General features: G+C 43.8%; 1 protein-coding gene across 1 annotated transcript; it reads left to right on the top strand.

Annotated features, from left to right (window-relative positions):
* Positions 1-12,300: 12,300 nt before the first annotated feature.
* Fzd1 (frizzled class receptor 1) lies at positions 12,301-16,118 on the top strand. The gene is made up of 2 exons (XM_042684729.1): positions 12,301-14,374; positions 14,406-16,118. The coding sequence occupies exon 1, from the start codon at positions 12,382-12,384 to the stop codon at positions 14,350-14,352; it is 1,971 nt and encodes a 656-aa protein (XP_042540663.1). The 5' UTR covers positions 12,301-12,381; the 3' UTR covers positions 14,353-14,374; positions 14,406-16,118.
* The last annotated feature ends 866 nt before the right edge of the window (positions 16,119-16,984 follow it).

Raw genomic sequence — 16,984 nt, 5'->3', positions numbered from 1 at the left:
GTGGCTGAGTGTCCCTCAGGAATTGCTCTCAGCTGGGAGGTTGGCTGGTGCTGGTATTCACAAGATGGTACCTCTACCTCTAGGACTATTTTTTTAAATATATATTTTTATTGTAAAAATACTGTACAGAAGGGTTACAGTTACATGAACAAGGTAATGAGTCTATTTCCTATCGAGCATTGTTACCCCCTCCTTTGTTTTTCCTCTACTATCCCTTTCCTCCCCACCTTCCCAACTCCCCCCTCCCCACCCCGAAGTGTAAAGTTCATTTTCAACATAGTGTCTTGTACATGTCATTGTTACAATGGGTCATTCCTGTATCCTTATTTCAGCATTTTGTTATTTCCCTTCCCCTCCCCAAATTAGAAAAATGTATATACAAGATGCAGGACACCAGAATCAAATACATGACAACAGGGGAAGAACATACAAAGAAACAAAAAAAAAATCACATAGTACATTATAAGTATGTTAAAAAGAACAACAAGAACGATAAAATCTATGTGTCCCTATCCTGGGGTTCATTTCACTTAGCATCAGGTTATATGGTCATATGTAATAGCTTTTGACCTCTTCTGCTTGTCCTAGTCATAAAATAGTTATTGCAGATAAGGGGAACCATGGGACTTATGTTTCTTTGGATCTGGCTTACTTCACTTAATATAATCTTTTCTAAGTCTTTTCATTTTCTAACAAATGGGGTTGTGTCATTCTTTCTGATGAGGCATAGAATTCCATTATAGATAGATAGATAGATAGATAGATAGATAGATAGATAGATAGATAGATAGATAGATAGATAGATAGATAGATGACATTTTTTTGATCCACTTGATCTACTGAGGGCCATCTGGGTTGGTTCCATATCTTAGCTATGGTAAATAATGCTGCCTCTAGGACTTTTTATGTTCTCTTGACAGCATGCACCTGCTTCTGGAAGTACAGATATGGGAACTGCCTGCCTTGTGAAGGTTTAGGCCCAGACAGAACTGTACTACTTCCTCCTCATTCTACTTCTGCTCAATGCAAACCCCAAGTCTAATCTAGATCCAAGGGGAAGGAAAGTAAAGCCTGGCTCACGTTAGAAAGAATGACAAGGAATTTGGGGCTATCTTTAGTTTACCACAAACCTTCACATTTTGACAGAATCACCACAGCTATCATAATATCTAGTTGGAGTTATTCCTTAAAGTGTTAATAAATCTGGGTCAGAATCTCATTTTATACAACTCCTAATAGTTACAGTTTCTCCCAAAGAACAAAGCAGCCCAATTTCTGGCCTTAGGTTAATGGAAAAATAATTTTATAGACTCTTAGAATTCAAGAACTACTTTAAAAGTATTTAAAATTCAGTTCAAATTTATACATGCCTGTTTCATAGACACAAAGATCAGATGGCATGCCTATGAAATGTAGAGAAAGTAGGTGAAATGAATTTTAATCAGCCTTTCTTTTGAAAAAACGCCAATATATTTCTGCAAGAAAATAAGCACTTCTAGAATACAACAACTATAAATCAGAAGTGTCAACTGACTTTATTACTATCACTAGAAAAGAAGCAGCTCTAGATGGCCTGGCCCAGGAACTCGGATGTGCCCTCATTGGATATTAGAATACTCACACTCACTTCCTGGGAGAGGTGATGGTATTTGAGTAAGATCACCAGTCTACAGAGTTAAGATGTGCTATTGACTGCAAACAAGCCTGTTCATCGGTTCTCATAATTACCATTCTTCCTTTCCTCAGAATTCTTGCAGATACCATTTCTGGTTATAGTGATGTTCTACTCTTCCTCCTTCCCACACTTTGCCCTTTGACTTAGCTAACTCTTCTTCCTTGTAGTGACAGAATTATATTTCTAAACTACAACCAAACTTTCTTGGAACCTACGCATTTCCCCCAAATTAAGTCACATGTTCTTGGGACAAATAATCCTTCTGTGGAATAAACAATTTTGTCAAGGCTACTTGTCTTCTCTGGGATCTTAACCCCGATATAGCCCACAACAACCATGCTTATCCTCTAAGAGAATCTGTGACTCAGACCAATTAGTCCAAGGGCAGATGCCACGCTGGTTCCCTTATTAACTGAAGGACACAGAAGTGTTGATAATGAAGTCATATTAATGAAGCATATCAGATGGAAGATTCAAACTCTTGCCAAAGAGGTACAGCTGATTTGCTTCTTGCTATTGTTTATTTCTTCCTTGGATCCTGTTAGACATTTCCATGTCTTTCCCATGCATTCCTTTCTTTGATAAAGCTATCCAAAGTTATCTGTAACTTCCAAACAAAGACAACACAATTTATTTCAACTGGAATGAATTTGTGCATACATGCATGGATGGGTGAATTGTACAAACATTTGTTCTGTGTCCAGGTTTTTTTCTATCTAGAATGAAAGCTCTGTAATAAGAAAGTATCTTCCTAGTTTAGTATTTTATCTTGGGAACCAATCACAACGTCAAACATGTGGTAACTATTCATAAATGTGTTTTGAATAAATAGATGGAGATACAAGTCTGATGTGCCTGGGGAAGAATGAGACTTCATTTTGGTGGGATGAAACCATTTTGGTCTTGGTTTTTATATTAGTGAGAAACACTGAGTTGAAATCCAGTATGGAGTTGATAAGTCACTCATCTCAACCTTTGGGAAACATCTGATGCTATCAGACAGTACACAGATTAAACTTTAAAATCCCTGTGTACCTTTGGATACTGATTGGCTGAAAGAGACTACTTACCAGAGTACAGGGGGAAGAAGTCTCTTTAAACTTGGGCTGTGCAGCAGCTCTGGGAAGCAGTGGGCACTGCAGGGCTCTGTGACTCACCATAGACTGACTGGTAGGAGAGAAGTTGTGCAGCAGGAATCATGCTAACAGTCTTCCATGGCTGGTATGTGAACATAGAGCAGCCATGACAGCTGTTTGCAACAATGAGAGCTTCTAGTGATGGATGAGAATAACACTTCCTATCTATACCACTCCCCACCAAGGAGTTGAAGTTTCTGTACCCCGATGAGTTCTAAAGCCACAGAACTCCAGGGTTGCTCCCATTCTCCAAGCCCCTCAGCACTTTCATGGCCAGCATCATAGAGGTTACACTCTTCTATTTGCCAGTAGTTACTCACCAGAGGTCCTGCAGGACACTGGATTTTAATTTACTCCAACCTATGTGTATTGGTAATTTTATGTTTTGGGTAGGACAGAACTCACTAGGTCTTGGTCTGATACGTGAACTGAGTTGGAGAAAGTTATATTTCTGAGCTGTTAGCTGTCTGCTTTCTAATTAGCCTAAAAGGTGAAATAACTTGGTGTTAGATTATGTCTTGTGAACAGTAAAATTGTAGATGCAAAATCAGTTCTGAACTAGGGAATGATACTCAGCTAAGAGTCAAGATAAATGCCTGATTTCCCAATAGTCACAATACAGTAAGCCTTGGGCCTCGTGAGTCACTGGTTCTTCTTGGGGATGGTTTCAGTTCTGCCAGTTGGAGCTTGCCCTGTCTTGTTAGGAAAATAGTCTACTAGGGTACAGGTGTCTGTGTAGAGGTGAGGCATTTTGCTCAATTGTTGTAAGTCCAAAGCCACCAAATCTGTTTTAGTAACTATTTTACTTGAGACAATTCTTAATATTGATGAGACTCCATAGCTTTACAATTCTGAACAGTTTTAAAAGGCTTTAGTCTAGTTAGCTAAGGAGAAATTATGTAGCCCTGTGGTTAAGCTCCTTTATGCTCTAGTAAAGCAGCTCAAAACTCCATTTTCCTGTTCTGTAGTGTGTGATCAGTTCCTTGACCTAAGCCTCACTTTCTTCTTCTGGGAAATGGAGGTCACAAAAGTACACCTCTCAAAAAACTGGTGTGAGAATTAACTACTGAACAGTAAGCACACAATAAATAGTATGGCTACAGCTATCCTTTATACCATAATTTAAGAGAATTAAATTGATATTTCTTAGCATGGCAGCTTACACATTCCATATATCCAATGGTTCCATTGAAGAGATATATCTCCTTGGTTCCATTGAAGAGATATGTCTCCTCAGAGCTGTGACTGCTTTGACTTTTGACATACTTATACAGGGCACTGTGCACCTTTTAAGCCTAGGCCATGAAGAACAGGTAGCTCTCACTTTATTCTCTGAGCCACCATGTAAAAGGCAGTTAACCATGCTGGGACTTCCATGCTGGAAAGGCAATTTGTAAGCTGTCTAGTTGACAGTCCCCTCAGAGTCCAGCCATCCTGCCAAGGGGCAAAGCATTTAGGAAATGGATCCTGTATCACCATTGTTTCAGCCCTCAACTGCTGTAGTCACTAGAATCTCTTAGCTGAGTTTCTAGAGGTTGCTACTGTCCCTGTTTGCATTCCTGACCCCAGCACTCACAAGAATAATAGAATGGGTATGGTGTTAAGCCACCCAATTTGAGGCTCTTTGTTATGTAGAAATGGGGAGCATTTAGGAAGTAATAAGAGCTGAGATAGTAATAGTATAAAAGGGAAAAATTGCCCGGTGGTGGCTCATGCCTGTAATCTCATGCCTGTAATCCTAGCTACTCAGGAGGCTGAGATCTGAGGATCATGGTTCAAACCCAGCCTGAGCAGGAAAGTCCATGGGACTCCTGTCTCCAATAAACCACTCTGAAAAATGGAAGCGACACTGTGGCTCAAGTGGTAGAGAGCTAGCCTTGAGCTCAAGAGCTCAGAGACAGTGCCCGGGGCCAAGAGTTCAAGCTCCACAGCTTACCAAAAAAAAAAGGGGGGGGGTTAATAATAACAATCAATCTTGATATCTAGGCATGATTTTTTTTAAAAAAACATACATAGTTCCTAATGAATGCAAAGTTTATTTTCTTCCAAAGTTAAAAGTTCTGTGTTAATGTAAAAGCCTTCAGCAGAATGCCACATGACCTCCACAGACAAAAAGGCTCCAAGGGAAAACACATTAGCCCAAGAAGACAAAGATTTTTCTTAACTTCTGTGCTGGAAAGAACTGAGGGGAAATGAAAGCTGAAAGTTAAAGCCTTTGGTTTAAATGGACTCCAATACATTCTATTCTAGGAGATCAATAAAGCAGTGATTTCTAAAATCAATATGCTGAGCGTTTTAACAAATGCACTTACTTATTGATGAATATTCTGACTTTTAAATCAAACACACATACTTCCTTCTGTGATCAAAATTACAGTAGATTGAACCCAGAAAGATGAACAATATCCACTAAATTATCAGTTTAATTTTCTAAATGAGAAAAATAAAGTAAGACAAATTCATCATGATTAAAAACCAAACCAAACCAAACAAACAAACAAAACCCACCATCACAATGACTTTTATCCAGCACTGGGACCTTTTATCCAGCACTGGGAAACACTCCAGAAAGGTCTATCCTGGTTTGACTCCAATCTCAGGAAAGCTATATATTTGAATCTATTGTTTCACTTGCCACAGACACACTTTTTCAAACTAAGATTGATTTACTATAACAGCCTTTTGTCTGTTTGTTTCATGATTAAGTATAAGAAATAGTCTTCTAACATTATCCTTATGGTATTCCATACCCTTTATACTAGAAGATCCAAAGGATGGTCTTAAAAGCTAGGCTCTGGGAAGAGTTTGTATTTCCTAATGAGCTTTCTTTAATTAGGTTACAAAAGGCCTGGAATGCATTTGTCTTCCTTGGCACGCAGCTGTTGTAATGCATGTGGTAACTACATTTGAATCCTGGTTATCCCACTGACAGACAAGTCAGCTTAAAGCTCCATTTCTGCATCCCAGATGAGGGCGACCATGCTGCTGCCTGTCTCAGAGTTGTGAAGATACAGTCAGATACACTGATAGAATGGCAACTATCAGGGGGGAAATATTTTTGTCTTTTTCTTCTTCTTTCTCCTCCACCCCCTCTTTTTTTTTTAAGCAGTAAAGTATCTTCAGCCTTACATTTCTAATAAAGCACAAAAGGCTCAGTGCTCTTCCTTACTGGGCCAAAAAAATGGTCATATCTGTATTGAAAATGGCAGGGCACATGTTCTATGTTTTTTATCATAATTCCAATATAAACAATTGTAGTGGAAACTAGATTGACTTCCTGTTTACTTTCAGCTGGAAGATTTCAGGTCACACAAAGAAACAAGTAAAGAAAATGAAAACAATTTGATCAAATCTGATTTGAAAAGATTATAAAATTGTTTACTTCATACACACACCAAAAACATAAAGTCAATAAGGAGGGAGAACAGAAATGCTCACTTGCAAAAGTTCACGTTTAACTTGCTCTCTTCAAATTTTCGTTCTACACCAAAACGATGGCAAACTCAGCTCCTCACATCACAGCTATCCAGAAAGGATTTTTTAAAGCACATAAGGCATACATTTTTCATTTATAAGAGGCTCATCTATGTTTCTTTGCCAAGGCCTCACAGAAAGACTCGATTCTAAATCCAATACAAACTTTTGCTTTGCAGAAGTTTTCCAAGATAGTAAACAGTATTTCCAATTGCACAATGCCAACAGAACTAATTAAGGCAATCTTTATAGATGGTCTTTTTGAGAAACAGAGTAATATATCCAGAAAAACTTTCCATTATAGTTTAACCTTTGAATTACAAGAAAATTTAAAGTAGGGGCTGGGAAGGTGGCTCAGTGGTAGAGCGCTTGCCTTGCATGCATGAGGCCCTGGGTTCGATTCCTCAGCACCACATAAGCAAAAAGAAAAAAGTCAGAAGTGGCACTGTGGCTCAAGTGTTAGAGCACTAGCCTTGAGCTGAAGAGCTGAGGGACAGCGCCCAGGCCCAGAGTTCAGGCCCCACAACTGGACCCCCTTCCTCCCCAAAAAGAAAGAAAATTTAAAGTAATTGTTATCCTACACTGTTGATGAAAAGTCAAATGGCATTTTTCCTTTCATAATTGTATTTTAAAATTATTGTTATACTTGTGAAGATCATGAATCTATGATTCATATTTATACCTAATGAGTACACTCATCTATAGAAAGTCTTTACATTTTACAAATTTAGAATGCTCTAACAAATTGGGATTGGCTTTCAAATGATATGTTAGATTAGGATCTTAATATGAACCAACTATTAGTACCCACAAGATAAATGTCAAGATAATCATATCACTGCCTCTTTCATTGTATTTTGGTTGACATGTATTTATTGTACAAATTCACTGGAGGTTAATGTAATAATTCAAGACAAATACACAGCATATATTGACTATATCCAGATACCCCTTTATCCACTGTCTCCTTCATTTTCTCATCCACTTTTCTAAATTCGGGTCAATATTTTTTAACCATTCACGCATGAGAGAGAAAATTCAGTATTCAACTATCTCTCTTTGGATAGGATGTTGCACACATATACACACATATACATTAAAAGAATGCACCTTTCAAAGAGAATTATAAATAGTCTCTGGGCATGAACAAATGTACAAACTATCTTATCTGTCTTATATATCTTATCTTACTCTGTGAAGTAAGAACTTAAAATGCAGAAAAAAGTCATTTATTTTTGGAATTAAAAACCACAAATGTTTGGGTATATAAGAATTAGCTTATGCAGCTTACTTGAGTAGCACTTTCTTGCAGGCCTGGCAGTCAGAGGGCTGAAGCAGAAGGCTCCTGAGTTCCAAACCTGACTGTACAACAGTAGTGAAACTCTGCCTCTTAAGAGAAAAACTACAGTTAGAAAGAATGAAAGAAGAGAAATAATGAGCTTATTCAGACATCTCTTGAGTGAGAATTCAAGAACAAATGGAGCAAAAATATAGACTAAAAGTTTAGGTAGACACAATATGTTTTTAGAACAACAATATAGTAGATTCCTAGGTGATGTTGCCCAGTTTAGTAGAGGCTGATCTTTCTCTATCACAAAATCTTTTGACCCATCAGCATCCTTTCCCTGGGAATTCAAGGAGGAAAGGCAGGATCTCAAAGCACAATAGGATATGTTTACACTGTCTGTTCCCCCACAGATAAACCAAAGGGATACAGAAGTGAGAACCTAATCATATAACATATGGTATATATCATAACTCAATCTTATAACCTAACAATTTCAAAATATATTAGGTCTAACCTAGCATCTCTCAAAACTGTATTCCACAGAGCATTAATGTCAAGCGAAATATTGCTATAGCATGTGCGTGAACTAATTGAGTAGTTTTCATTAACAAGTTCATACCTAGTTTAAAAAAATTTATATGTGGATTTCAAGCTTTCCCTGTCCTGAGAAAATAGTATGTTTTGAACTGAGGTTAAGTTTTGCCACTCATATTTCACTTTTAATTTTTTAGTAACCAAAACCTTCATCACCTACCTCCCCAAAAGACCTCTTCAATAACACTGGCTGTTGTTGGTTGTGACTGAACTGTTTCTGATTTAATAGTCTCTTCTGTGTTGCACAAGCTTCATACATAAAATGTTCTACTGGTGTACCATAAACAGGAAATTGAGTTTACTTTTTTTTAACATTTAAGGAATTCAGAAAATTATGTCTGTTTTAGGTTTTTGTTTTTTGTTTTGTCAGTCATGGAGCTTGAACTCTGGGCCTGGGTGCTGTCCTTCAGCTATTCAGCTCAAGGCTAGCACTCTACCACTTGAGCCACAGCACCACTTCTGGGCTTTTTTCTGCTTATGTGGTACTGAAGAACTCAAGGCCTCATGCATGCAAGGCAAGCACTCTACCACTGAGCCAACTTCCCAGCCCCTATGTCTGTTTGACTTTTACAGGATTCTTTTGTGCAATCTGTTGAGATTGCAGTTCTATTGAAAATTAACTTTAAAAGAACAATAGAAAAGAACTGTAGTTATTTGAACAAATGTAGAGATGGCTAAAATAAGCATCTAATGAAATTAAGTCAAATAAGGATGTACCATTTGAGTTACAATCCTTAACACTCAGGATCTAGTGCTCTTCATTGTAACCTGGAAAAATGAGTTCCTACATTATGTCCTTGGTTCGGTTCCAGTTCCATCATCTGACCAAAACAACATTTCTATTACCTATTACCTCCTACATATTTTTAAAAACCTTTGGCGGGACTTCTGAGACTCCTCTATACTAAACTTTAGAAAAGAAAACAAGTTTAAAAAATGCATACAACACAGAACAACAACAGCAAGAGAGTGTTTGCCTACTCTGAGAAACAGAGCATTGGATTCTGCCATATTCACAGGAAGAAGAAGAAAGATTTAGAGACATGGAGATGGTGGATGCTTTACTCAAGCTCATATGGTATTTCTTGGCAATTAGTGCCTTAGAGTAAAATTAGATGTTTATCCAGCCAGGTCACCTAGAATGACCCCAAGAAAGTAAAACATGGGAGAGGTAAGTCTTTATAAGAGGGATGGAAAACAGGTGGCTTGATAATGTCCTAAGCACTGGAGAAGAGTATGAGTTTAAGAATGAAAGGCTAAAGACAAGAGTCCCCAGGCCAGGATGTGGTTGAGTCAAGCAGTTACTGAATGTGAGTGCTTAGAAGCCCTCACTGAGCACCAGTGCTTCTACTCTTCTTCAGTATCAAAATGTGTTGTAAGTTACTGCCCACTGCACCCCCCCAATACACAAGTTCACATGTAATACCTACAGACTCATTATATATTCAGTACCTGTTGCTTTTTTCAAAAGGAACTAAGAAACAGAAGTACTTCCAAACAAACCAGATGTGGTGATCTGCTCCTGAAATTGTAGCTATTTGGGACGCTGACACAGAAATGCTGTAGAATTGTGAATTGATGCCAGGCTGGACATTGTTTGGGGGGAGAGAAATATTAAATTATATATGCATATATATGCATGAATTTACTGCCTCTGGAAATATTTGAAAATAATAATATATGTATGTATCTGAGACAAAGTCATTTGCTTCAACAGTAGATGAGTGCACACTGCTGAGAAATGCAAATGCACCCGATGACAAATTCAGGGTCTCAGAGTCTGTGTGCTCCTCATTTTAAGTAATGAACCCTGACAGCTTCTCGAGACAGCCTCCAACCCCACACACATCCTGTGCCCTTCACAGCCATTCTGGAGCCACACACAGTTATTCTGTAGGGAGGAAAGTTGACCTTCAACAGCTCCCTACTGCCTGCAGAATTTGGCTTCTACTTCTCAGTGTGGACTGAGTTCTCTTAACTGTCATTCTGTCTCCTCCACCGTGCCCCTCAGCAATTCTTTTGCACTTTGTGCCTACCTCTTTTATCCTCCCTCCCCCACTATCTACCTCCCACCCCCAGCTCAACACATAACTGAGCTAGCTGCTTTCCCGGTGCCCTTTCAGATTACAGGTTTATATTTCTTGTCCACTGTATTCTACCCTCCTCTAAGACCACACCTCCTTCGAAGACACACCTCCCACTAAAGACAGGACACACAGCAGAATGGGTGCTCCTTAAGTGTCTACTAAACATAAGAACAGACACAGAAAGGATGGAAAATAGTTGAAGAAAAATCTCTTAATACAATCTAATCAAAAGTCCCCTCCCCCCAAAAAATCCTGAGTAGAATCCTAATTACAATAGTGCTTCATTAATAAAACCAAGTCGTAGTTAAACCATTATTGAAAATAATCTTACATGAAAACAAGAAGAATGTGCATCTGCCGAGATGGATAGTATTGCTTTTGGAATTCAGTAGGGAATGTGTGGTTTGCTTTTCGCTCTCAGACTCCGTGTTTTGTGCTTTTCTGTGTGTGTGTGTGTGTGTGTGTGTGTGTGTGTGTGTTTTGTAATCTCAGCTCTTGAATATCGTGGAAGGTACTGCTGCAGCTCAGCTACAGGATCCCAGGAGTTCCTAACAGAGTCCAGGAGCTCTCCTAATAGCTCCCCAAGGGCCAGGTAGTGCGGCCCGGGATCAAGTCACCGTGGGATCTCAAATAGGAGACCCCCATTTCTAACCCCCCCTCCCTGCTCCAGCGTCTTGGACATTGTGTCCAAGTTTGTCCTCTCCAAAAGTGTATTGGATCGTTTTTCTTTTGCTTCTGTTCCCGACTTGATTAAAGAGGAGAGAAAAAGAGTTTGACACAAGAATGATAGTAGCAGAAGGCGCATCTGGTTTTACTTCTTAAAGTCCATCAGAGTTTGTGTTTGTGTTTTCTTGTTGTTTTTCTTCGTCTTGACAAGCAGTCCCGTGAACTTCCCGTCTGGGGACCGGGCGCGTCCAAGGCCCGCCAAGCACTGACTGTGACTCTAAGATTTACTGGAGTAATATTTAACCCTAAACCTCGGGAGGCTCAAACTCAGGGAAGACTGAGCCTTCCTTCAGAGCTGGGTTTGGCTGTTTGTAACTAGCGTTAAAAGCAGTATTTTTAAACATAAAAATGGAAGGAAGGGAGGAAGGGAGGAAGGAAGGGAGGAAGGAAGGAAGGAAGGAAGGAAGGAAGGAAGGAAGGAAGGAAGGAAGGAAGGAAGGAAGGAAGGAAGGGAGGGAGGGAGGGAGGGAAGGAGGGAGGGAGGGAAGGAGGGAGGAAAGGTGGGAGGGAGAGAGGGAAGGTGGGAGGGAGGGAGAGAGGAGGGAGAGAGGGCGCGCCAGACGGAGAGGGACCCCGAGGTCCGCCGACTCCTATTCATTATCTCCGACAGCATATGGGACCATTCCCCTACTTGCCCAAACCCTTTCTTTTGCAAAAGCAAACGCAACACAAGCCTGTCCCGCTTCGCAGCAAACCCACTCTTTGTGCCCGAGTGGTGCCTCCGCCACCACCAGCAGCACTTCCTCCTCCTCCCGCCTTCTCCACCTCCCGCCTCCCGCACCTCCCGCCGGCGGCCGGCTTTTGCTCCAGCGAAGAGGCAGCGGGCTCCCTTTGCGCCGGGAAGCTCGTGGCGCGATTGGGCGACGGTCCCTGAGCCTCCAGTTTCGCGTCGGTTTCAAGGCTCCTCCCTCCTGGTGAAAGACAGACTGCGGGGCGCCTGGAAACCGGTCGGAGGGCGCGCGGGGGAGAGGAGAGCGAGCGAGTTGAGGGATTGACACAAATGGTCAGGCGGTGGCGGCGGAGGAGGAGGCGGAGGAGCCGGGGGGAGCGGAGGCCGCTAGGCTGCGGGGAGTTGCGCGCTCTGCCGGGTCGCGACCACTAGCGCGCCGCCGCCAGGCAGGAGCCTGCGAGGAGAGGGCCGGGAAGGCGGGACGCGACCCCCGGCGCGCCGGAGCCACCCGGGCTCTCCCCGCCGCCGGCGCTACATGAACCGCAAGTTTCCGCGGCGGCGGCGGCGGCTGCGGGACGCAGAGGGGAAGCCGGGGGAGCGGGTCCAGAACGGCTGGGCTTCGACGGCCGGTGCCCGCGGGGATCGGGTCTCCCCGGACGCGGGAGGTGCGGTCGCCGACCGCGCCACGACCAGCCCCAACCGAGAGGCGCCCAGAAAGGAGCCGAGAAAGTATGGCTGAGGAGGAGGCGCCTAAGAAGTCCCGGGCCGCCGGTGGCGGCGCACGCTGGGAACTTTGTGCCGGGGCGCTCCCAGCCGGGCCGACCCCGGAGGAGGGGAACGGGGACGCCGAGAGCCGCCGCCGCCACCGCCGCCGCCCAGCGGATCCCGCGCGCTGGGCGCGCCGGCTGCTGCTGCTGCTCTGGCTCCTGGAGGCTCCGCTGCTGCTGGGGGTCCGAGCGCAAGCTGCAGGCCAGGGACCCGGGCCGGGGCAGCAGCCACCCCCGCCTCCGCCGCCGCCTCCGCCGCCGCAGCAGCAACAGAGCGGGCAGCAGTACAACGGCGAGCGGGGCATCTCCATCCCGGACCACGGCTACTGCCAACCCATCTCCATCCCGCTGTGCACGGACATCGCCTACAACCAGACCATCATGCCCAACCTGCTGGGCCACACGAATCAGGAGGACGCGGGTCTGGAGGTGCACCAGTTCTACCCGCTGGTGAAGGTGCAGTGTTCGGCCGAGCTCAAGTTCTTCCTGTGCTCCATGTACGCGCCGGTGTGCACCGTGCTGGAGCAGGCGCTGCCGCCCTGCCGCTCCCTGTGCGAGCGCGCGCGCCAGGGCTGCGAGGCGCTCATGAACAAGTTCGGCTTCCAGTGGCCCGACACGCTCAAGTGTGAGAAGTTCCCGGTGCACGGCGCGGGAGAGCTGTGCGTGGGTCAGAACACCTCGGATAAAGGGACTCCGACGCCCTCGCTGCTGCCGGAGTTCTGGACCAGCAACCCCCAGTACGGCGGCGGCGGCGGCGGAAGTCACCGCGGCGGCTACCCGGGGGGCGCCGGCTCGGCGGAGCGCGGCAAGTTCTCCTGCCCGCGCGCCCTCAAGGTGCCCTCCTACCTCAACTACCACTTTCTGGGGGAGAAGGACTGCGGCGCACCCTGCGAGCCCACCAAGGTGTACGGACTCATGTACTTCGGGCCCGAGGAGCTGCGCTTCTCGCGCACCTGGATCGGCATCTGGTCGGTGCTGTGCTGCGCCTCCACGCTCTTCACCGTGCTCACTTATCTGGTGGACATGCGGCGCTTCAGCTACCCGGAGCGGCCCATCATCTTCCTGTCTGGCTGTTACACGGCTGTGGCCGTGGCCTACATCGCCGGCTTCCTCCTGGAGGACCGGGTGGTGTGCAACGACAAGTTCTCCGAGGATGGGGCGCGCACCGTGGCGCAGGGCACCAAGAAGGAAGGCTGCACCATCCTCTTCATGATGCTCTACTTCTTCAGCATGGCCAGCTCCATCTGGTGGGTGATCCTGTCCCTCACCTGGTTCCTGGCGGCCGGCATGAAGTGGGGCCACGAGGCCATCGAGGCCAATTCGCAGTATTTTCATCTGGCCGCCTGGGCTGTGCCAGCCATCAAGACAATCACCATCCTGGCCTTGGGCCAGGTGGACGGGGACGTGCTGAGCGGAGTGTGCTTTGTGGGGCTCAACAACGTGGACGCGCTGCGGGGCTTCGTGCTGGCGCCCCTCTTCGTGTACCTGTTCATCGGTACCTCGTTCCTGCTGGCGGGCTTCGTGTCCCTCTTCCGCATCCGCACCATCATGAAGCACGATGGCACCAAGACCGAGAAGCTGGAGAAGCTCATGGTGCGCATCGGCGTCTTCAGCGTGCTCTACACTGTGCCGGCCACCATCGTCATCGCCTGCTACTTTTACGAGCAGGCCTTCCGGGACCAGTGGGAACGCAGCTGGGTGGCCCAGAGCTGCAAGAGCTACGCCATCCCGTGCCCTCACCTCCAGGGAGGTGGAGGTGCCCCGCCACACCCCCCTATGAGCCCCGACTTCACGGTCTTCATGATCAAGTACCTTATGACGCTGATCGTGGGCATCACGTCGGGTTTCTGGATCTGGTCGGGAAAGACACTTAACTCTTGGAGGAAGTTCTACACCAGGCTCACTAACAGCAAACAGGGGGAGACTACGGTCTGAGATCCGGGACTCAGCTCCATCCCTACCCTTGGCCTGCCGGGTCCCAGCCACCTCCCAAAAGCCGGCCCCTTGGGATCTCTGCCGGGCCAGCTGCTGGAGCCTTTCTCCCTAGACTCTCGCTTTTTGCAGGTCCCTTCCAACAGCCCGACTCCTGCAAAACTTTCCGTCCCAGGAGCCAGAGGACCCGAGGGCCCCGACTGCCAGAGGGGCACGGACTGAGCTCCCGTCCTCACTCTGGTGCCAGGACTATGTGCTTTTATGATTGTAAATAGCCTGTGTAAGATTTTTGTAAGTATTTGTATTTAAGGACAACTGGTCACGCGTTTTTTGTTGTTGTTGTTTGTTTCCTTTTCAAGTTTTAATTATTTGGGGGCGGTGTAACCATTTGAAGCTTTTCTCCCTTGCCTCTTTTTGAGGACTGCACAGGCAAATGGGGCAAGCCGGTGGCCTGCTCACCTTTGCCGGCTACAGTGGGAGACTGACCTACTGGGGACCCACCTCCTAAACCGAGTTCAGCTCTGGAGGGGGTCACTCCCCACCCCCTTCAGCCCCTCCCTCCTCTTCTTTATGGGAACTTGTGGCTCCTTGGTCCATTTTAGTTCCTGGTTCCAAGGCTTGTCCCTTTGACTTCCTGAAGCTGCGTGTTTGGGAACCTTCCATCGAACTCTGGCAGTGCCCCACCTCCCTTCACTCTGGCATCCAATGCCCACGTCCTCCCTCTTTGCACTTCAGTTGGTTAGAGGATGAGTAAAATAAGCAATGCCAAACTTTTTGAAGTATTTTTTTGGTTGAGTGAGCTCATTTCACTCACTAGTGTTTCAAACTTGCATGGGTTTGGCCAGCGTCATGGAAAGATGTGGTTACAGAGATTTGGGAAGAGCATGAAGCTTTGTGTGGATTGGGAGGGCGAAGAAGGGGGTATAAAATGGCAGTTCTGTTGGTACATGGATGTCTGGCAGCCTGCCTTTGGGGAGAGAGGCAGCTGCATTTAGATTTTACCCTTCTGTAAAATGGAAAGCTTTGCGAAAGTGTTGAACTTTGCTTTCCTAATAGGACAGCAGAACGTAAGTCGAATATGAAAACTTGGAGATTTCACTTCAAAATGAAGTGCTGTTTTCTTATTGTAATCAAATAACAATTAGATATCAATTAGAAAATTTAAAATGTAAAAGTTGTACACTTTGAACATATTCTGATTATTACTCAGCAACACATTGTGAAGGAGGACCCCGTCCTCACCACCCATGATAACCTGGTCAAATTTCAGGAGGGGGAAAGGAGTGAAAGGAGGTGGGATCATTGATGGGCCCAGGTCCTGAAAGAACCAAATAGGGACATGTGTGCTAAAGGGAAATGTGTCCAGGTCTATCATTCAATCTTGTATGCTCCTTTTGGGATCTACAGGAATGTGTCAAATGTAAATCTTGAAAGCCATTTCAGAATATTATTTTAGTTCTCTGTGAAGAAGAGGAGAAAAGCAGTCCTTCTGATTGTATAGTTTTAAACTTTAAGAGTTTATTCAAATACCGGTCGGTACATAGGACCTAAATTTATCTATGTCTGTCATACTCTAAAATGACATTGGTCTTTGACTTTGGTATGCATTTATTCTGTTCACTATCACAAAGTCATCTATATTTATAGAAGAATAGAAGTTTATATATAAATATATATAATACCATATTTTTAATTTCGCAAATAAAAAATCAAAGTTTTGTACAAAATTATATTGTTTTGTGCTTGAAAATAATAGCGCTTGAACTGTCTGAATTGTCTATACATTTTTTTGGTGTCTCTTAGTCACTCCTGCAGCATAGAAATTTAGGTTTTCAATGAAAAAGTCTCTTTCAGTCTTCAGATCAATCCTTCCAAAGAACAACATCCCAAGAAAAGAATATGTTTTGATGAGAGAGGAAATTAGAGGTTTGCAAATTTTTCTTTATTCAAAGAAGATTATTAAAAGCTAAAACAAATTTTAATATTTGAGCCTTTTTTGCAAGAGGTAAATTTAGATGACTTTTATAATATGGAAGTATATTTTTAAATCATCACCTTTGTCATGGTTTTTATGAGGTTATCTCTTTCAGAATCTCAGATCTTCCTAAGTCATAAGTGGTTCCAAAATCAGTAAGTGGTTACTGTGTGTGCATAGTATTTTAACAGCAGATGGATTTTGTAATGTCTATCATTTGCTTCTGAAGATTCGATTTTTATTTTGTTCAAGGAACCTCTAAAGGAAATTTCTAATTGGTTTACTTCTACCCAAAGTTTATATGTGTGTGTGAGTGTGTGTGTATGTGTGCTTATATATATATATATATATATATATATATATGTGTGTGTGTGTGTGTGTGTGTGTATATATATATACATACATATGTATATAACTATACACACATTAATTTGGGAATAGAAATACACAATAGCATACTATGGAAATAGTATTATAAGAAATGGAAGATTCTAACATAAAACACCTTTAGATAGAAATATTAATAAAGTTTTCCATAAAAATCATTTTAGGTAACATGACAAGGAGCTAAAAATCAAAATCATCAACACAACAATTACTTTCATGGGTGTAAAGGCATAGTGTCATAACTCATTATTCATTTTAAGACAAATAAAAACA

Source organism: Dipodomys spectabilis, unplaced genomic scaffold, assembly GCF_019054845.1.
Source record: "Dipodomys spectabilis isolate Male_0828 unplaced genomic scaffold, ASM1905484v1 ptg000089l, whole genome shotgun sequence".
Taxonomy (NCBI): Eukaryota; Metazoa; Chordata; class Mammalia; order Rodentia; family Heteromyidae; genus Dipodomys; species Dipodomys spectabilis.
The sequence above is the reverse complement of the archived record's forward strand: the minus strand, read 5'-3'. Positions and strand labels throughout refer to the sequence as shown.

Excerpts from the sequence above, each read along its gene's own strand:
- Fzd1 (XM_042684729.1), top strand. The coding sequence starts at position 12,382 with ATGGCTGAGGAGGAGGCGCCTAAGAAGTCCCGGGCCGCCGGTGGCGGC.